Below are 22845 nucleotides of genomic sequence, written 5' to 3'. Positions count from 1 at the left end.
ACAAATGCCATATTTATTTTTTTTTTTTTCTAATTCTAATTAAAACTTTATTACTAAATACTAAATACTAATATATATTACTAAATATATTAAGCTTTCATAACAGTCTCTCGTATATAATAGCCTTCCTGACATATTTATATACAAGTCAAAATAATTACAAGAGTATAACAGAGAGATGTGCAGCAGTTCTTTGAAATCAGGCATGCATTTTTTATTGTTTGTGAGGATAAATAAGCAAATGTTTATAGAGCTTCAGTTTAAAATCCTTCAATGATTTCGCTATCCATATTTCAGTAAGGAGTTCATTTCACTGTAAAAGTGCACTTTTCCCGACGCGCAGATGGCTCGCTGAGACCCCTATCAGGGTTCGGGAAGAGGTTCGGGCCGGAAATTTTGGTCCGGCCTCGATACTCCTGAGCCATGTGAATGCGTACAACCTCGAACGCTTTCTCTAGTTGACGGTGGTGAACGTCAGGAGAACTGCAGAAGTTTGTGGTTTTCGATCTTCTGGGTTTGGTTTGGATAGTTCCCACCCATGTAAAAGATAGGCTGGCGTGTATCCCGTGGCCTTAAATCTAGCAGTGTTGAATGCAAACTGCAATGCCCCGATATGCTCGTCTTATTTGCGGTGCTTTTTCCCGACGTACTGGGAGAACGTAGTTTTTATCGTGCAGTTGGTTCGTTCAACAAGGTTACAATGTGATGCATATACCGGGGAGGTCCTGTGCCATATGCCAAGCAGTCTTTGAACCGCACCGATGTGAACTGAGTGCCATTGTCCGAGATTATTTGATATGGGCATCCATATCGGTACACGATGCGCTGCGTGACTTCCCGGGCGAGGGCGCCAGTCGCCCAGATGTACCATCTCAGAGGTACCATCTCTAATCACTTGCTAAATTGATTCTGCAAAATTAGAAGCCACGTGTGTTCGTTCGAGGAGCGGGGCATGGGCCCTATCAGGTTGACGGTTACTTGCAGCTACGGTGTGGACACTGAAGTCGCGTGGAATCCCCGCCGGCTTTTGTTGCAGTGTTTTGTGCGCCAGACAATTCGGGCATTTACGCACATATCGGGCTATCTACCGGAACAGCTCTGGCCGATAATACAACTGGACTACGCGTGCGATAGTTTTGATTATCCCGAAGTGTCCTGCTGTAGGGTCGTCATACAGCTGGTGCATTATCTTGCCCGGGTTAATGCCGGATCATCGCCGGATTATTTGATCGTTTTGTATAGTCGAAAAATATTCGGGCGGACGGACCCTAATTCCGTTCTGAAGGTACTGATACCACCTGTCGACGGGCTCTAGCGCGGCCGCGTTCGTTTCTGGAGTACGTGAGAGAGCGTCGGCTACTCCATTAAAAGCTCCTTTTCGATACCGGATGTCAAAATCGTGCTGCTGCAGCTCGAATAGCCACTTCCCTAGCCGACCCGTAGGAGATTCTAGTTGTTGGTGCTAATGCAACGCTTGGTGATCAATTAGAACAATGAAACGGTACCCTTCTAACAATAAGTAGTTCCGGCGGATCCTCCATATTACCGCCAGACACTCACACTCAGTCGCACTATAGTTGCGCTCCGCTTAATTTAAGGTTCGGCTAGCATATGCTATGACACGTTCTCCCTTTGCGAAGTGCTGGGTCAACACTGCTCCGAGGCCGTGCTCCGAGGCGCTGGCATACGTTTGCAGCAAGAACGGGCTATCAAAATCCGGACAAGCCAAAACGGGTGTAGTACTTAGCGCTTATTTGAGAAAGTGGAATGCGGTGGTCTCACGGTCTGTTCATGCCTAGCGGGCGCCCTTCCAGGTAAGCTGCGTAAGTGGCGTGGCAATTGTGGAGAAGGCCGGTATAAATCGCCGGGACCAAGAGACTATTTCTAGAAATTGGCGGATTTTCTTAATGGTCGTAAACGTGGGCCAATTAGTGATAACACTCACTTTATCGGGATTAGTTCGTATGCTTTGTCTATCCACGATGTAGCCAAGGTATTTCAGGCTGGTACGACAGAAGTGGCATTTATCTCGATTTATTCGGAGCCGGGCCTTCTGTAACAGCCGAAATCAGCCAATTTTCTATATTTTTTTCATCGGATATGAATTCTGTAAGTTAAATTTTTAAACAAAATTAAAAGTATAGAAAGAATATACGCTGTGCGAGACTAATGCTTAGCCATTCGCTAAGTCGAAAAACAATCTCGAAATTGAGATTTGAATTTCTCTTTCCCTTTTCCCTCCTAAATTGATGAAAACAAAAAAAATATATCGGTCCGAAAAAGTCGGCTAAATCGGGAATCGAACCCAAGACCTTTCGCTTTTTAGGCGACTGCTCTTTCCAACTGAGTTATGCAGATATCTTAACAAACCGATATACCTTTCTTGTCTAAATGTATACTAAAGAATCACGCATATTTACAGCCAACATGTAATAAAATTAAAAGTACTCATGACTCACAACGTCCTCCATAGACAAAGTGCAAAATGCGAAATACAGGTAGCAGAACTGCCGGGGTTTTTATGATTTTGTGATCGTGTGTGGAGGCCGCAGTCACAGTCAAATGGCAACCTAACCTTTTTTTTACGACAGGAATGTGCTTACACATATCCGCCACTTCGGGGGAAGCTTTAGATTATGTGGGGATAGTTAACGTTAAATAACAAAAGAAAAGCTGAAGGTTCTCCCCCGACCCACTAAACCCGTTGGCAGTCCTCTATCTGGCGTTATTGTGGGTATCCTGGGAATTGCTCTTCGCATGCGCACAGAACACCCACTGCCCGGCACACCGATTCAAAATGTGCTTTATCCTTCGACCTGACCCAGAAGGGACTAGATCGGGTAGAGAGGAGTGGGGACCACGACCACTCCTCTCCTCCTCAATGGGAGGCCGCGTGCAATGAGTTCAAGGGCCCCCGCCCTTGTAACCCTGCAGCCTTCCGGACCCCGGTTCTGCCACTCCCTTCTGCCCCATGGGGGTTGGGACTCGGCGACAGAACCGGGGGCCCCTTCTTCGAAAAGGGAATCTCTTTTGCGAGAGGGAGGAGACTTTGACTGCATGGCAGCCCACGTCCCCTTCGTCCCGCTTCCTTTGATAGCTCGACAGGCCAAGCTTCCTCCATTCCCATAGGGGTTTGGATTCGGCTGTGGCTCGTCAAGCCCTGCTCATCGAGGACAGCGCTGTCCGGTGGAACAGAGTCATCCTCCAACAGGTCGGGGAGGGGGGGGGGAATCCGGTCAGCGAGCTGTCCTTTGTTCCCCCCTGACCCATCTGCCTCTCTCTTTCATTCTCTCTCTCCTCACTGCATTCTCGCAAATGCTCTTCGCCTTGCGCCTCCTCTTCTTCTTCTTTCCGGGTCTGCCCCCGGATCGTTTTCTCTCTCTCTCTCTTAGCCATCTTCTTTCTGGTCAGTACCTCTTCACAGAAGGTTGCCACTGCCTTCCACTTCTTCTTAGACTCCAACATCGCCTTCACTACTTCCCGTAAGGATAGTCCCTGTCCGATAACCCCTCGTAGTTCTCTCCTCTGATCCTCCCATGCCGGGCAGAACTCGATGGTGTGTTGTGCCGTGTCCATTCTGTCATCGCAGTGGTGGCACTTGGTTGTCTTCTCCCTGCCCGTTTTGTTGTGCAGGTACTCACCAAAGCAACCATGCCCAGTGAGCACTTGCACCACCCTGTATGATAGGCTGCCATGCGGCCTATTCAACCATTCCCCCAGGACAGGCTGGATAGCTTCTATCGTTCTGATACCTGCCCTTGGACGAGTAAGTTTGTCCCTCCATACTTCGATAGCATTTTCTCTCGCTTGTCCCTTAGCTATCTCTAACTCCTTTGGTGAGAGTTTGATCTCTCTTTCTTGCAACTCTCTCTTTATTTTATAGAGAGCCTTATACGCCTCTGCTAGCAAAGTCCATCCGGATAACACGCACGCCGCTTCTTCCGGGATCGTTCTGTATCCGCGGGCTATCCTAATGGCTAGTCTCCTTTGAGACTCGCTCAATAGTCTAATGCTGCCGACCACTCCAGACGGGAGCCCCGTAAAGAGCCATAGACCCCACTGCTCCCATATATAGCCTTCTGATCTTTTCTCTTGGCCCCCCTATATTAGGCAACAATCTGCCTATCCCATTTATCGCATTTCTAACGCTAGGGACCAGCCGTTGGAAGTGATCTTTCCACTTCCATCTACAATCCAACGTGAGGCCCAGATATTTCATGCTAGGTCCCACGTTTATTCTGATTCCCTCGATTTCTAGATGGGACTGGGGTGGCTTGCCTTTGCAAGATTCTATAAAATACATGGCCTCCGTTTTCTCCAGAGCCACCCTCAAACCAAGTGTCCTGATTCTTTTCACCACTAGGGCTACATTTACTCTAGCTCGTATAGCCGCTTCCCCCTAAGAGTCTCCCCGGGCGAGCACCAGCGTATCGTCAGCGTAGCACACTAGGTGCACGCCCGTCAGGAGAGCCCCGCGCAAAACCCAGTTGTAACCGAGGTTCCACAGGAGTGGTCTTAGGACCGACCCCTGCGGAACTCGGCAATTTACTTCCTCCTCGTATTTTCTTTGATACTTTCCCTTATACGTGATTTTTCTAACCTGTAGATAATTATGGATAATATCTTGTAGGTATTGAGGAATCCCATGATACCTCAACGCTTCCCTTATGCACTCCCAAAATGGCAACCTAACCTAACCTAACCCGTGAATCGTTCCAATCAATGTGTAAGACAACAATGATCGAATGATTGGGTTAGTGATCGCGTAAGTTTCCGAAAATGCAGTCAAATCTAAATCTGATAATCTGTGATATGCCTAAGATATAAATTGTATCTGCCTACGGCTGCGACGCTGCGATTTTTGTGCTTGTTTGCACCAACCTGTGACTTGAACCTGTCTTGAATTAAAATTCTGGAACAATGGATAGGTAGGTGTTTGTTGTGGTTGTTACAAATTGCAAAATGTTAATTTTATTCTTTTTACAATTTTATTCATTACAGATTTGTTAAACGAAATAAAATTAATAAACTTGGCTTTTGTCAACAAAATAAAACATATAAAATGCGACACAGACACAACATAACAAACAAAGGTCAGCAATTAATTTGAATGATTCAAGTTTAAAAGAAGCAGAAACATTTGTTGAAAAAAATATTGAGCCTGAGTCTACAAGGAAACAAAAATATAAAGCTAGGAAGTACTAGGAAAACTGGAGTAAAAAATTCAAATGGTTAAAGAACAAAAATAACTGGGTATTGTCGCTACTGTTTAAAATCTTTAAGAGGTGGGAAGGCACATTTGGTTAGGTATTCTGAGATTTTTATTAAAAAATAAACAAATAAAAGAAGTCGCACCAATAAAGGAAGCTTTAACTTCTAATGACGTTATAAACTTATATATAATATAATCTTAAGTTTGTCCGGTTAAAATTATGTATTAATTTGGCGAAACACAATTTATCTTTTTCACGAATAGATCACGCTACTAAACTATATGGCCAAATTTTTTATGATTCTCAAATTGCTACACAATTAAATATGGCACAAACAAAAACAACTGATTTAGTTGTCAATATTGTTGCACCATACGTTATGTAAATAATTTCAGCAAAATTCAATAAATCTTTTTTTCAATCATTATTGATGAAACCACAGACATTTCAACCAAATAATGTTGATGGTAGCTGTCCGGTTTTTTGATGATGATTACGACAAAGTTCGTAATTATCATTTCGCTTTGCTTGAGTTAGCAAAGGCTGACGCTGAAACAATTACTAATGAAATTCTTAGACTTTTTGAAGCAAATGGAGTAAATATAAAGAATTTATTGGGTTTTGCGTCGGACAACGCTTCAGTAATGGTTGGTCAAATTAATGGCGTAAAAGCTAAATTGGAAAATAAAATACCCAATTTGTTTGTGATGCCCCTGTATTTCTCACGCTCTCCATTTATGTGCGTCCAAAGCTTACTCAAAGCTTCCGGAAGAAATGGAGAGATTTTGCCACAAAACTTTTAATTATTTTGCCAAAGGAAAAATAATTTCAGGAATTTCAATTATTTGCCAACTTGAAACCACACAAACTTTTAAGACCATGCCAAACGCGGTCGTTTTTCTGCAAATGGCAGCCAACAGAATATGCGAGCAGTGGCCGGCACTAACTCTCTATTTCCAGGCCGAAATAATGGAGAAAGATGGATCCTTCGCCAATTTCATTTTAAATTCTTTATTAGATTATAGCTTTCACTGTATTTCAAGTTGGTACTAACCAAGTTGGTTTAAAGATGGTACTAACTTTAGTTGTCAAACTAAACACATTTTATCAGTCTGCCACACTTAAATTTTCTACTTTTTTAAATAGTATCAAAAATGCGTACAAAACAATACTGAAATGTTTTATAAAATCAAATATTTTAACGAATAAAAAAATCAATGGAATTAATCCCGCTAATTGGAAATATCAATTTAGGTTTAGAAGCTGAAAATTTTATTGTTTCAAAAAATATTAATGCTAGCGTTGTACACGTAGTACGAGTGAAGTACTTGAATTTTATGGTTACTAAATAAAAACTTTTGTACTCGGCTCGAATTATTGTGTTACAATAAAAATGAAATATCGACGGCAATCGGAGCCTGTGCGGATGTCATGCACAAAATTAATAAATAGAAATGAGATCTCACATAAAGCTCATTTATTCAATTCTAAACGTTTTGACCCACTTCGGGTCATCTTCAGTAGCTACAACATACAAAAAATTCAAAAAATCAAAGATAATCATTACAAATAAAAAAATATAAACCTCAAATACATTCAATCCGCAAAACAAATTAAATGTTCTTCTCCTCCCTATTCAAACTGTCCGGCCGTCGGAGTGTCTCCCTAACGGTGACCATCGTCAGGAAGAAAGCAGAGCACATAAGTAACTCCTTTACCAACACTAATCAAAGTCACAACAACATTATATAAATTAAACATAAAAAATTCACAAGAATTAAAATTTAAAATTTATTAAATTAATTATTTAATAAATTAAACAAGAGTTTGATTAGATTAAACTTGCGAATCAAATTTCTAAAAGACTGTGTAATTCAGGATGTTACACCGTCTCACCTTAGATTTCTTTCTTGTTATGCTAATAATTTATGTCATTATAAGTCTGTATCGAAACACAAATTTATTATAAGACGTTCTATTAAAGACATTTTAAGAAATAAAATTCATGACGCCCATAGACAAAGGCACAGAGTTAGATTAAATATTTATGAACTCGTTCGTTACATCTCTATCGATCTCTCGGTGGGTTATTGTAATCGGTTTTTCGGTGAGCAAAGCAGATCATTACATTATTTTTATAATAAGGAGCGGGTTCGACTGGATGATAAATTTAAATGGCTCTTAGATAAACAAAACAAATTCAATAATAGAAATATTCGTCCTATCCAATATTATTACACGTGTGCAAAAGAATTTTCTTTCTCTTCAAGGCCATGTGTGTCAGGGCCGTCTCAATCTCTCAGCGTTTCCTTGAACCCGACTTCCTTTGTTTCTTTGAATCCTGGTGTTGCTGATAAAAGAGATAAATGGTTTTTGAACTTATCATCCGTATCTATACCGCGTGAAATTCGAGATTTGTTGCAGTTGGGAGAGAACTTCTGTTTGCCAGCAACTGATAAAGATAAAACCACCAAAGAGTTGTTGAAAAATATAGAATAAAATATTTTTAAACTCCCGGTGGAAAAACGATCTGCGGTCAGAAATAGAGCCTTTCCCATAATAAATAAATTCCATATTTCTATGTCTGAAAAAGTTCACACAAAAAATAGTTTCCTTAAGGCTTACAAATTGACGGGTAAATTCATCCAAGACAATCCTGATATTTTATTTATGAAGGCGGATAAGGGAAATGTCACGGTCGCAATGAACAGAGATATGTATATGGACAAAATGTGTGATTTGTTGGCTGACCGGGATACTTATACTGTTGTAAAAAAAGATCCGACAAGGAACCTAATTAATCAATTACACGGAATTTTAATGAGATGGAAAATGAATAATTACATCATGTCTTCAACAACATACAAATCCCTGAACTGCACGGATGGGGTTTTACCGAGAGCGTATGGTCTGCCGAAAGTGCATAAACCGAATTGCCCTTTACGTGTTATTGTGTCATCAAAGAATACACCTCTTTATTACTTGGCAAAATTTTTACATAAGATAATATATAAGGCAATTCCGAAACCTGATTCGGTCATTTCTGATAGTTTCCAATTAGTGAACAAATTAAATGGTTTATGTGTGGATAGTGATGTAAAGCTAGTTTCACTAGATGTTGCATCATTGTTCACTAACGTACCATTGGATATGGCTATTGATAATTTAATAAACAGATGGGGGTATATTGAAAAAGAATGTATGATTCCACGAGATGAATTTTTATTAGCAATTCGTTTTATTATGAATTCGACTTATTTTATGTTTAATAATGTTTGTTATCAACAGACTTTTGGCACGCCTATGGATTCCCCCCTCTCACCGATCATTGCGGATATCACGTTGCAAGATTTGGAGAGTAGGGCGATTGCTGCGATTCCGGTGTCACTTTTATTTTATTTTAGATATGTTGACGACATCGCGTTGGCGGCCCCTCTCTCTATGCTTAATATTGTACTAAACACTTTCAACTCTTTCCATCCGAGATTGCAGTTCACCATGGAGGAGGGGGTTGATAATCGACTGAATTTTTTAGACGTCACCATTATTGTGAACAATGGGAACATTGAATTTGATTTGTTTTATAAGCCGACGTATTCAGGAAGATATTTAAACTTTGAGTCGCAGCACCCTCTCTGCCATAAAAAAGGCACCATTGTCAGCCTCATAGACAGAGTGCTTTGGCTCTCTCATCCAAGATTCCATAAGAGTAACTTTGAGTCCATGATTGGAGTTCTCTTGTTTAATAATTATCCTCTCAATTTGATATTTCAAACATTACAAACGCGGCTAAAAAAGTTGTTATTTCTCTACAGCAATAAGTTCCATAACAATAAAGCTAATATATGCAACGATAAGATTCTAACACAGAAAAAAGTTTTGTATTTTAATATTCCGTATATTAATAATGTATCGAAGAGATTCAAAGATATAACACGTGATTTGGATGTCATTCCATCTTATACAGGAATTAATAGTCTCCGTAAATTCATTAAAGTACACAAGGATGAGTTACCAAGAGAACTCCAAAACAATGTGGTTTATAAAATTGATTGTATGGATTGTGATGCGTCGTACGTAGGGCAGACGGGTAGACTATTGAAAACTAGGACAAAAGAACACCGTAACAATATCAAAAAAACGCGTCACAATTATCAGTCATATCGGAGCATAGATTACTGAATCATGATTTTAATTGGGAGGATGTAAAAGTCTTGGACGAGAAGCCTTTTTTGGGCAAACGTTTGATATCGGAAATGATCCACATAAAACGTCAGAGGAATAGTTTAAATTTGCACAGCGACACCGATAAATTAAATGATATGTTTGATCTTTTAATAGAAAAATTTACCAAAATCTAGCTCTGTAATCATGCATATCAATGTTTTGTTAGACCTTCGATATGAGCGCCGATAAGTTTTACTTGTTTTTATTTTATATTTAATTTTATTTTTATTTTTTGGTTTTTTTTCGTATATATGTATCGACTGTGCCGAGGTAGAATACCGCACAGTCGTTAGAGTAATGTGTCACGTGTAACATCGTCTTCTCTTTGTTTTTACTGCCGGGGTGAGTGATCTCCGATTTTTAAATTTTAATTCTTGTGAATTTTTTATGTTTAATTTATATAATGTTGTTGTGACTTTGATTAGTGTTGGTAAGGGAGTCACTTATGTGCTTTGTTTCCTCCCTGACGATGGTCACCGTTAGGGAGACACTTCGACGGCCGGACAGTTTGAATAGGGAGAAGAAAAACATTTAATTTGTTTTGCGGATTGTATGTATTTGAGGTTTATATTTTTTTATTTGTAATGACTATCTTTGATTTCTTGAATTTTTGTATGTTGTAGCTACTGAAGAAGACCCGAAGTGGGTCGAAACGTTTAGAATTGAATAAATGAGCTTTATGTGAGATCTCATTTCTATTTATTAAATTTGTGCATGACATCCGCACAGGCTCCGATTGCCGTCGATATTTCATTTTTATGGTTACTCTTCAAAAATTCGTAAAAGAGTCAACTTCAAGAATGAAACTCTTGCCATTTTGCAAAGATAATAGAAGAAATAACTGTTTCGAGGATGATAAACCAAATTTGTCAAAACTAACTGCTAGATTTCTTAATATTATAGGGAAAAAGAAACTGATAAATTTAGGGATGAAGTGGAAAAATAAATGAATTAAAAGGAAATTTACAGAAAAAAATAAGAGATATGGATGAATAAATTTCATTTAAAAAAAAAACAAAAAATGGATTTGGTGAGCCTCTTTGTCCATTACTTGTACAGTTTTTAAAATCTATTGTAACGATAGCCCATCGTTCCCGTCCGAACCGACGGAAGGCTGCGCCCGGCGACCATCGGCCGGGCAGGGCAGCAGGCGCAGAGCGCCCTATTCTTTTTTTATTTATATACCGAACTTGTCATTGTCGGTCGAGACGACACGACGTTAATACGGCTCGGCAATACGGGCCCACGGCTCAGAACCGAGCGGGTCCGACGACCGACGAAAACAGCCGAATGCTGTCGCGCGAAACTATCGCGGCCGTATAAAAAGACGAACGGAACCTAGACAGGATTATTCCGTTTCCCGATCCGAATTCCACCGGATTTTCCGATTGATACCCAGAACACGAGGTAGAAGTGTACTCTGGTTTCTGTAACAAGATCGCCACGTTCTGGGACGATCCAGGAAGTCGGGACAACCCGTCTAAGTTGGCATCGAGGTAGAAGCGTTCTCCGCATCTAACAACGAGGACTCGAGGGACGAAGAGGACTAGAGAGTAGAGAGAGAGAGGAGAGATAGAGAGTAGAGATGAGAGAGAGAGAGAGAGAGAGAGAGAGAGAGGAGAAGAGAGAGAGAGAGAGAGAGAGAGAGAGAGAGAGAGAGGAGAGAAGAGAGAGAGAGAGAGAGAGAGAGAGAGAGAGAGAGAGCGAGAGAGAGAGAGCGAGAGCGAGAGAGAGAGCAGAGAGAGAGATAGAGAGAGAGAGAGGAGAGAGAGTATGAGAAGAGAGAGAGAGCGAGAGAGAGACGATGAGAGAGAGCGAGCGAGAGAGAGAGAGAGAGAGAGAGAGGAGAGAGAGCGAGGGAGAGAGAGAGGAGATAGAGAGAGAGAGAGATTAGAGAGCGAGAGAGATGAGAGAGAGAGAGAGAGAGAGATAGGAGAGAGAGAAGAGCGAGAGAGAGAGAGGAGAGAGAGAGAAGAGAGAGACGAGAGAGAGAGAGAGAGTACGAGTAGAGAGAGAGAGAGAGGAGGGGGAGAGTAGTATTGAGAGAGAGAGGAGAGAGAGAGAGAGAGAGAGAGAGAGAGAGAGAGAGAGAGAGAGAGAGAGAGAAGAGAGAGAGAGAGAGAGAGAGAGAGAGAGAGAGAGAGAGAGAGAGAGAGAGAGAGAGAGAGAGAGAGAGAGCGAGCGAAGAGAGAGAGAGAGAGAGAGAGAGAGAGAGAGCGAGAGAGAGAGAGAGAGAGAGAGAGAGAGAGAGAGAGAGCGAGCGAGAGAGAGAGAGAGAGAGAGAGAGAGAGAGAGAGAGAGAGAGAGAGAGAGAGAGAGAGAGAGAGAGCGAGAGAGAGAGAGAGAGAGAGAGAGAGAGAAGAGAGAGAGAGAGAGAGAAGAGAGAGAGAGAGAGAGAGAGAGAGAGAGAGAGAGAGAGAGAGAGAGAGAGAGAGAGAGAGAGAGAAGAGAGAGAGAGCGAGAGAGAGAGAGAGAGAGAGAGAGAGAGAGAGAGAGAGAGAGAGCGAGAGCAGATGAGAGAAGAGAGATATCGCTCTCTCTCTCTCTCTCTCTCTCTCTCTCTCTCTCTCTCTCTCTCTCTCTCTCTCTCTCTCTCTCTCTCTCTCTCTCTCTCTCTCTCTCTCTCTCTCTCTCTCTCTCTCTCTCTCTCTCTCTCTCTCTCTCTCTCTCTCTCTCTCTCTCTCTCTCTCTCTCTCTCTCTCTAGTCCTAATTCCTGCTGCATCGGTCTGCTTAGGTGGAGCTTCGCCGCCTATCTCGCGTTTTTGCGTCAGCCGGTGCATCCCGAAAATCCGCGGATCGGCGGTGGCACGCCGACTTTGCACTAAGAATCGCTTGTCGGAATTTCCGTCCGCGCTCCCGTTAATGCACCGCCTACTCTCTCTCGCCGAGAGAGCGTCGTACCCCAAGGGAGGGGGGATATCATCCTTAACGACGCGTACGTGTGTCGCCCCGGCGGTTTCTTATATTTACGGTTTTCCGTTACTTCCGCGAGTGGCCCCGTGGCCATCACCGTCGGTACCCCTACTCGCGCCAGAAAACCGATCCGCCCCGGCCGTATCAATGGCGTGATACTGATCGAGCTATATAGATATATACGCGTACGAGAATCCACGTACATCGCGCCTAAGTTTATCCGCGCCCCGGCTAATCTCCCCGTTATAGCCTCGTGCGGGTAATTATTGAGCACCGTTTATTATTGCAAAATATTGTCCGTGCGTTAATCTTGCGTCGTCTTTGTATACTTGTCCTGCGTCGTCTAAACAATTCTAGCGCGATCACCGTCACTTTGTTTTTTTTCTATCTTTTGTTTGTAATAAATAAAACATTTAAAAATAGAATTTACCGCGAGGCTTGTGACACCCTTTCGCGAGCCCTGATCCCGGCTGAGCCGTCCGACGCTCGCGCAAAGCGGTCGTTACACTATATGTTATTTGCCGCACAGCAGTGCTTCTGCTAAACGGATTTTTTCCCAATTATGTCTTATAAAAACAAAGTATAAAAATAAAATTGATGTTTTAACATGTAATTCATTACTGCTAACAAAATATTTAGCTAAGAATTCTAACTGTGTTGACTGCCTTTCTTCTGAGGAATTAATTAAATTAAGGGGTTATATCTACCAAAAATCAATTTAAAAAAGATTTTTTTTGTGACTACATTTTTAAATTATTTTATATAAGAAATGTAGCAATCAATTAAGCAACTTTTCAGGAGTAAGAAAAAATTTTATTATTGTCATTTTTTTACATAATGGCGGCGGTAGGATCGCATAAAAAATACAGGAGGTCCTCCGCGGCGAGCAGTAGAAGTCCTCTATATCACCATCTGGAAGCATAAAAAAATTTTTTTCACTAACTACATGAGTATAGCTAGTGAAGTACACACGATCATAATTTTAGAATTTTTTTCGCAAAATGGCGAGACTTATTGTTAGAAAAAAAAAATCGAATTTTCGACGAAAAAACGCAACTTAAATTTGTTATTTAAAAATATCCTCTTCACCAATCGTTAAAATCGTGTGTACTTTACTAGATAATCAAATAAAGTATTATAGTTACAGTTAAATTTTCAAGTTGATCGGATGAAAACTCTTCGAGTTCTACTGCTCGCCGATTTGAAAAATATGATTTAAAGAAAAACGCGTTTCAAGTTTGAGAACGCTGTAACTTTTCGAAATTATGAGAATATGGCTTGTAAAAATTTTTGTACCTTTACTGTGCTATCCCAGCACCATACAATTGCTCTTCCAAGGTCATATTTTGCTCCTCCAGTTCTTTTCTGGTCAATGTAATGCTACGTCGAGTCTGTTTTGTAATTTCGAAAAGTGAGTACTCGGCGGCTTTAATGCGGTTTTTGTCGGCTTCCATACAAAAATCGTATAGATTTTGTCCAACTGTCAATCCCAGTGCATCGTATACAAGAAATAAGGCTGATAAACTATCATTAAAAATGATAACGGCGACATCAATCGCTATATCGAGCACAGTTTTTCCGCTTGACACAGTCTTCGGTGCGATGCACCACACAACCGAATTGAATGATTCGTTGGTATTAGTCGTTTTTTTACATTACGTAGGCGACTTCCGATTCTTTTTTGTACATGACCAATGCACTTTTTTTTAGATACACATACATCTCCATACGGTTTAGCATCAACAATACCTTTATAGGTTTTGGAATCTCCATCTCCGATATAATTAATGTATTTGACACTGTAAAGCTCTTCGAAACGTCGAAACATCTCTACTACCGCATCCATTTCCATTTTCCCCGCAGATCCTCCGTGATTTGCTTGACAGTGCGGTTTATGTTTAGCATAACTTTCTTCATATTCAGCACTATCTTGTATCCTTTCCAAATACTGACAAGTTTTACAAAATTTTGATTTTACACAGACATCTACAACTTTGCCAGTATACCAGCCAATTAGTGTGGTAACACCGAAAAGAGAAGAAAAACCTCTCTTTCTCCATGAATCGTCGCCTGATACTGTAAGCCCGTCGTTGTTTTCGTATTTGATGGTCAGCACTTTTTCCTTTTCAGCTGCTTCTTTCATACATAAAGTGCGCACAGATGCAGTAGCAGTTGCAATATTGGAGACGATCTTATCATATGTAGCTTGAAAAACCGGCTTTGGAAGGTCCATAAAAACACAACATTTTTTAATCCCGTTGATGCCGATGCCTAACAAACGCATTGCAAAAATCATACGTGCATTGATTTCATATGCACGGTCATTTATTATTGGGCAACTATTTATTTCATGATTGCCACATTTTTGACAAGTCACAATAATTTTAGAGCCGAGCCCACACCTACTTCCTTCCAAAAATGACACGTTATCTTTGCACTCCTTACATACTACAACTTGTGAAATGGCAGTGAAAACAGTGACAAAATTCACGAATCGATAGCCGAAAGAGTCATCTACATCCCTATCAAACTTATAACCTAATTTTAGTTTTTTCGACGAAGCGCTAACAAACTCTGAATCGCCCTCAAATGAATGACGGTTAGGCGGGCGTCTATTTCCAATCTTGCTTCGTTTATGCGCTGTATTTCGGTTTTTACTGCCTTTACGGCCTGCATACAAAGTATCACTTATATTTTACTATCTTTTTCTGATAAATAGAGTCAAAATAATAGCACAAACACGGAACAACAACTCAAACCGCAGCGTACAGGTGATTGACAAAACACGTGCTCTCACAATGGTAAAGACGTACAACTCAGGCTGTTTTAACGTGTCTGTAATACGTCATCTATGACTAAATTTTGAAGTAGATCACGACTGGTATAGTAGAGACGTTTCTATGCGGGTGAGATCCAAAAATTAAAAGTCGATGATATAATCGAAATTTCATATTTTTACGCTTCGGAGTAGCTCCAAAAAAATTAATTTTAAGAATATCTGTAGTTGTTGTCATTCAAGGACGTTATTGATTACGAATCTAGGGATGTTTTAAGGTATTTTAAGCCAATAAAAAATATGTGAAAAAAATTTTATTTTTGGTAGATATAACCCCTTAATAAATTAAAAGCATAGAGTCTAGTCTTAAAATTCTAGGTCCAAAATTAGTACGACTGAATACAAATTATTTACTTGGCAAATTTGATTTCGACGTAACTAGCAATTTTATTCAATATTTTTACGACGTTTCGACCATTTGGTTGTGGTCCTTATTAAGTAAAAATTCTATAACATAATATTACACAATAGTTTTTACCAATGTTGAAACATACAAGAACATATTTAAATGTTAAGTTAATAATATAAATATAAATTTTATAAACATACCCATCAATTAAAATGAGATTAACGCAACATAACACCGGTCTTATTTAAAATTAATAGTTAAAAAAGGAACACGTCCCATTGCTATGATGTTTCGTCAACGACTAAATTTGAAACACACCACTAAACAATCTTTATTATTTTGTCGTAAATATTTGTCAAATTCTCAGTGTCTTTCTGTAGGTTAACAGTATTATAATGCTTCTTTATGAAGAACATTTCAGCAATCTCTCTCTTTCTTACATGTTTTTCATTATGTAAAATGGTCGGTGATTTCCAATCAAAGTCATGTCCAAAATCACATCTGTGTTTACTCAAAACCGAATGATTAGACTCATGTAATTTAATATTGCTAGCATGTTCCTTCACGCTAGTACATAAATGTCTTTTCGTTTGACCAATGTATGAGGCATTACAATTTTCACAATTAATCTTGTATACTACATTTGTTTTTATATCATTAGTTATTAAATCTTTATCTCGTTTTATCAGCCTATTCAACTTTTTTGGCAAACTATAAACGACATTTAAGTTAGCATTTTTAAGTGATTTTTTAATACTGTCGCTGACGTCTTTAACGTATGGAAGTGAAATTACATAATTCTTATTTTGAGCCGAATTCACATTATCGTTATTCTCCAAATCATTATTCGAATTGTCGTTATTATCCGCATTGTGACGGTTAACATTCCTATTATTATTTAGTACATTAATTCTTTTATTTACATATTTATTAATAATACGATCCGGAAAGCAATTATTAATTAAAATGTTCTTAACAATCTCAATATTCGTATTATAAAATTGTTCGTTTGAAAGTAAAATTGCATGGTCTACTAAATTATAAATTGTATTAATTTTATACTTAATAGGATGACTCGAAAGAAAATTGATGTATCTGCCAGAACAAGTAGGTTTCCTAAACAAATTAGTTGTCAATTCATTCCCATTGCGGATAACTGTAGAATTAAAAAATTAATAGAAGAATTGGTCTCTATTTCATGCGTAAATTTTAATTGTTCATGATAATTATTAAATGTACTTAAAATTTTATTTATTTTAGAGTTAGGTAAAATAACAAAAATGTTATCCACATATCTATAAAAAGTCTGAACTTTAAAATTTAAAGAATTTAAACAAGTCATCCATTACTAAGTCAGCCAATATCGGTGATAGAGGGGATCCCATAGGGCTTCCATAAATCTGTTCATAGTACTGCTCATTAAATTGAAAACTAGTCGAAGTAAGTATTACATCAATAGCGTATAGAAACTGTTGCAAATTAAATTTAGTTCTTAGACTTATGTAACTCCAACGATTCTCAATTGCAGAAAAAACTAAATCTTTTGGAATATTTGTAAACAACAAACAAACATCTAAAAAATTATTACTCCTGTGTTCCTCTTTTAACTATTAATTTTAAATAAGACCGGTGTTATGTTGCGGTAATCTCATTTTAATTGATGGGTATATTTATAAAATTTATATTTATATTATTAACTTAACATTTAAATATGTTCGTGTATGTTTCAACATTGGTAAAAACTATTGTGTAATATTATGTTATAGAATTTTCACTTGATAAGGACCACAACCAAATGGTCGAAACGTCGTGAAAGTATTGAATAAAATTGCTAGTTACGTCGAAATCAAGTTTGCCAAGTTTATTTTCACTACTAGCGTCCAATATTAATTTTGATTGAACAAATTATTTATTTTTATACCAATTTTTATACCAATAATTTATTTTTATACCACTTCTTATAGTTTATTTAAATTTGAAGTTAATCTTATATTATATTATGTTACAGTGTATAGCATTATATTTTTAGTTGTTGTGATCTCGTGTACTTACAATCAGTACACGTTTTGTGTTAATTACCTGCTATTATCAATTACTGTATAATTTACTGTGAATATACAATGTGTTCAATAAAACTTTTAATCTCAGAAATAAATATTTTTATCGGCTCTCAATATAAAGAATATAAGTATGCTGCCTTCTAAGCCGGGCAATAGAGCCAAGGAAACGAAACGAAAAATTAATTAAACAGAACTGTATCTCAATTTGAGATCCCAAAGTTCCACATATAAATTAATTTCGAAACTTACATATGGAGAAATAAGCGAAAAAAATATAGGTCCGAAAAGTCGCTGAAGCGGGAATCGAACCCGCGTCTTTCACTTTCCGGGCGACTGCTCTTACCAACTAAGCTATTCAGACCCTTTCGATCCCATATTTTTCATTTGCCTTTTAAGTAGATGTTAGTTTATACCGCCGTGATTAGCCCAGGCGTGAATAAACTCAGAAATAAATATTTTTATCGGCTCTCAATATAAAGAATATAAGTATGCTGCCTTCTAAGCCGGGCAATAGAGCCAAGGAAACGAAACGAAAAATTAATTAAACAGAACTGTATCTCAATTTGAGATCCCAAAGTTCCACATATAAATTAATTTCGAAACTTACATATGGAGAAATAAGCGAGAAAAATATAGGTCCGAAAAGTCGCTGAAGCGGGAATCGAACCCGCGTCTTTCACTTTCCGGGCGACTGCTCTTACCAACTAAGCTATTCAGACCCTTTCGATCCCATATTTTTCATTTGACTTTTAAGTAGATGTTAGTAAATACCGCCGTGATTAGCCCAGGCGTGAATAAACTAAGAAATAAATATTTTTATCGGCTCTCAATATAAAGAATATAAGTATGCTGCCTTCTAAGCCGGGCAATAGAGCCAAGGAAACGAAACGAAAAATTAATTAAACAGAACTGTATCTCAATTTGAGATCCCAAAGTTCCACATATAAATTAATTTCGAAACTTACATATGGAGAAATAAGCGAGAAAAATATAGGTCCGAAAAGTCGCTGAAGCGGGAATCGAACCCGCGTCTTTCACTTTCCGGGCGACTGCTCTTACCAACTAAGCTATTCAGACCCTTTCGATCCCATATTTTTCATTTGCCTTTTAAGTAGATGTTAGTAAATACCGCCGTGATTAGCCCAGGCGTGAATAAACTCAGAAATAAATATTTTTATCGGCTCTCAATATAAAGAATATAAGTATGCTGCCTTCTAAGCCGGGCAATAGAGCCAAGGAAACGAAACGAAAAATTAATTAAACATTGGTATAAAAATTTAAAACATTATTTTTCTCGCTTATTTCTCCATATGTAAGTTTCGAAATTAATTTATATGTGGAACTTTGGGATCTCAAATTGAGATACAGTTCTGTTTAATTAATTTTTCGTTTCGTTTCCTTGGCTCTATTGCCCGGCTTAGAAGGCAGCATACTTATATTCTTTATATTGAGAGCCGATAAAAATATTTATTTCTGAGTTTATTCACGCCTGGGCTAATCACGGCGGTATTTACTAACATCTACTTAAAAGGCAAATGAAAAATATGGGATCGAAAGGGTCTGAATAGCTTAGTTGGTAAGAGCAGTCGCCCGGAAAGTGAAAGACCGCGGGTTCGATTCCCGCTTCAGCGACTTTTCGGACCTATATTTTTCTCGCTTAATTCTCCATATGTAAGTTTCGAAATTAATTTATATGTGGAACTTTGGGATCTCAAATTGAGATACAGTTCTGTTTAATTAATTTTTCGTTTTGTTTCCTTGGCTCTATTGCCCGGCTTAGAAGGCAGCATACTTAAAAACTTTTAATGTTCATATTTTATTTTAAAATTTATGTAATACATATGTACTTTGAACTATGAAATGTGGTACAAATGTATTTTTTTATGAAAAATGTTTTCGCAGTGCCTTCGGCGTCGCGAAATTCCCTGCAGCTCTGCTTAATACAAAAGTTGGTACATTTTTAGTTTAACATGAGGTACCTCATGAAAATTAGCCGCGGCAACACTGGAAATAAATGTCCGCAGAGTTTCAACTAATAGAGTACAGAATAGATCTTTTTCATAATACTTGATACTTGCTTTTCCTATGACAGACTCTTTATTATTGTTACCCCAAGATACTTGATGGATGAGAAATATTGTACTTTTGCCCTACCCACTGTAATTTTAGGGATGCTATCTAGATCAATGCCGTTAATGTGCCTTGCTATACCCATGATTACTGACTGTGTCTTCTCAATTTAAGATCAGTTTGTTTTCAGCAAACCAATTACATATTGCTACTATATCCTCATTCATTCTTTGAATTGTATCAATTAAGTTTTTAGGATTGCAATGTGTGTAGATTTGTAAATAGATAGATAGATAGATAGATAACTTTATTGATCCCCGTAGGATTACAATTTAAAAACAAAAACGCTTACATTACCAACTTAACCTAACTTAACCTACTTAACCTATTTCGCCTAATATTTCTAGGGAGTTGAGCTTCCACCTCGGGTCGCCTTTGTGGCCTTCTCCCCCTTAGCTTCCACTCTACCCCCCAGTACACACACACACACACACACACACCTCTTAGTGCTTGAGACTTCTGTTTCCTCTTGCTTTTCTGCTCTTTTTGCGTTTCTTTTCTTTCTCTCATTCTCTCATCCCATTTGTCCTTCCTTCCCTCTTTCTCTCTTTCTCTATCTCCATCATCCATCTTTCTCCCTCTCCTCCCTCTCCTAAAATTTCCTTGACTACTTCCTGCCAACTCCTCTCCCTTTCACTACTTATTCTATGTACATCTTTCCCAAATATGTTTCCAAGATTCTTCCTCTCCACCACATAACCTGCATTTTTTCTTCTCCTCCTCTTCCCAGTATCTACTTTCTAGCATCTCGTTTCCCAGCCTAAACCTCGCCACTCTCCTCCATTTACTCTCCCCCCAACCTTTTTTTACATACTCTGGTACTCCTTCCCCTCTAGTCTCTTTATACCATTTATTATACGTCTCATCTTATATTTCTTTCTCGTTATGTTAATAATTTATATCATTATAAGTCTGCATTGAAACATAAATTTATTATTAAACGTACTATTAAAGACATTTTAAGAAATGAAATTTATGATGCTCATAGACAGAGGCACAAAGTTAGATTAGATATTTATGAAATCGTTCGTTACATCATAATAGATCTCCCAGTGTATTATTGCGATGGGTTTTTCGGTGAGCAAAGCAGATCATTACATTATTTTTATAATAAGGAGCGGGTTCGACTGGATGATAAATTTAGATGGCTCTTAGATAAACAAAATAAATCCAATAATAGAAATATTCGTCCTATCCAATATTATTACACATGTACGAAAGAATTTTCTTCAAGGCCATGTGAGTCAGGGCCGTCTCAGTCTCTCAGCGTTTCCTTGAACCCGACTTCCTTTGTTTCTTTAAATCCTGATGTTGCTGACAAAAGAGATAAATGGTTTTTAAATTTATCATCCGTATCGATACCGGTTGAAATTCGAGATTTGTTGCGGTTAGGAGAGAACTTCTGTCTGCCAGTATTTGACAAAGATAAAACCACCATAGAGTTGTTGAAGAATGTAGAACAAAATATTTTTTAAACTCTCTGTGGAAAAACGATCTGCAGTCAGAAATAGAGCCTTTCTCATAATAAATAAATTCCATATTTCCATGTCTGAAAAAGCTTACACAAAAAATAGTTTTTGTAAGGCTTACAAATTGACGGGTAAATTCATCCAAGACAATCCCGATATTTTATTTATGAAGGCGGATAAAGGTAACATCACGGTTGCGATGAACAGAGATATGTACATGGACAAAATGTGTGATTTGCTGGCTGACCGGGATACTTATACTGTTGTTAAAAAAGATCCGACTAGGAACCTAATTAATCAATTACACGGAATTTTAATGAGATGGAAAATGAAGAATTACATTTCTTCAACAACATATAAATCCCTGAACTGCACGGACGGGGTTCTACCGAGAGCGTATGGTCTGCCGAAGGTGCATAAACCGAATTGCCCTTTACGTGTCATCGTGTCATCTAGGAATACACCTCTTTATTACTTGGCAAAATTTTTACATAAGATAATATATAAGGCAATTCCGAAACCTGATTCGGCTATTTCTGATAGTTTCCAATTAGTGAAAAATTAAATGGTTTATGTGTGGATAGTGATGTGAAGCTAGTTTCACTAGATGTTGCATCATTGTTCACCAATGTACCATTGGATATGGCTATTGATAGTTTAATTAACAGATGGGGGTATATTGAAAAAGAGTGTATTATTCCACGAGATGAATTTTTATTGGCAATTCGTTTTATTATGAATTCGACTTATTTTATGTTTGATAATGTATGTTATCAACAGACTTTTGGCACGCCTATGGGTTCCCCCCTCTCACCGATCATTGCGGATATCACGTTGCAAGATTTGGAGAATAGAGCGATTGCTGCGATTCTAATGTCATTTCCATTTTATTTTAGATATGTTGACGATATCGCGTTGGCGGCCCCACCCTCCATGCTTAAAATTGTTTTAAACACTTTCAATTCTTTCCATCCTAGATTGCAGTTCACCATGGAGAAGGGGGTTGACAACCGATTGAATTTTTTAGACGTCACCATTATTATAAATAGTGGGAGCATTGAGTTTGATTTGTTTCATAAGCCGACGTATTCAGGCAGATATTTAAATTTTGAATCGCAGCATCCTCTTTGTCATAAAAAAGGCACCATTATCAGCCTCATTGATAGAGTTTTTTGGCTATCTCATCCGAAATTCCATAAAGGTAACTTTGAGTCTATGATTGGAGTTCTTTTGTCTAATAATTATCCTCTCAATTTGATATTTCAAACATTACAAGCGCGGTTAAAAAAGTTGTTCTTCCGCTACAATAATAAGTTGCATAACAATAGAGCAAATATATGCAATGACAAGATCCTTACGCAGAAAAAAGTTTCGTACTTTAATATTCCGTATATTAATAATGTATCGAAGAGAATTGAGGACATTACACGTGATTTGGATGTCATTCCATCCTATACAGCAATTAACAGTCTCCGTAAATTCATTAAAGTACACAAGGATAAGTTACCAAGGGAACTCCATAACAATGTAGTTTATAAAATTGATTGTATGGATTGTGATGCGTCGTACGTAGGGCAGACGGGTAGATTGTTGAAAACTAGGATGAAAGAACATTGCAACAACATAAAAAGAAACGCGTCACAATTA

The 22845-nt window shown here is 38.3% G+C and overlaps 1 protein-coding gene across 1 annotated transcript; it reads left to right on the top strand.

Moving 5' to 3' along the window:
* Positions 1–8363: 8363 nt before the first annotated feature.
* LOC146720067 (uncharacterized) lies at positions 8364–9574 on the top strand. Its single transcript, XM_085489085.1, has 2 exons — positions 8364–8922; positions 9372–9574. Exons 1-2 carry the CDS (start codon positions 8364–8366, stop codon positions 9572–9574), a joined length of 762 nt encoding a protein of 253 aa, XP_085345211.1.
* Positions 9575–22845: the final 13271 nt, after the last annotated feature.

Source organism: Nylanderia fulva, unplaced genomic scaffold (genome assembly GCF_048542155.1).
Source record: "Nylanderia fulva isolate GAGA-0341 unplaced genomic scaffold, ASM4854215v1 Scaffold79, whole genome shotgun sequence".
Classification (NCBI taxonomy): domain Eukaryota; kingdom Metazoa; phylum Arthropoda; class Insecta; order Hymenoptera; family Formicidae; genus Nylanderia; species Nylanderia fulva.
This window is presented reverse-complemented; position numbering and strand designations above follow the sequence as displayed.

What these genes read in the sequence shown, in the direction of transcription:
- LOC146720067 (XM_085489085.1), top strand. Translation starts at nt 8,364, where the DNA reads ATGGCTATTGATAATTTAATAAACAGATGGGGGTATATTGAAAAAGAA. An exon ending in TCATCCAAGATTCCATAAGA is followed by an intron (nt 8,923 to 9,371) that starts GTAACTTTGAGT and finishes CACAATTATCAG; the next exon opens with TCATATCGGAGCATAGATTA.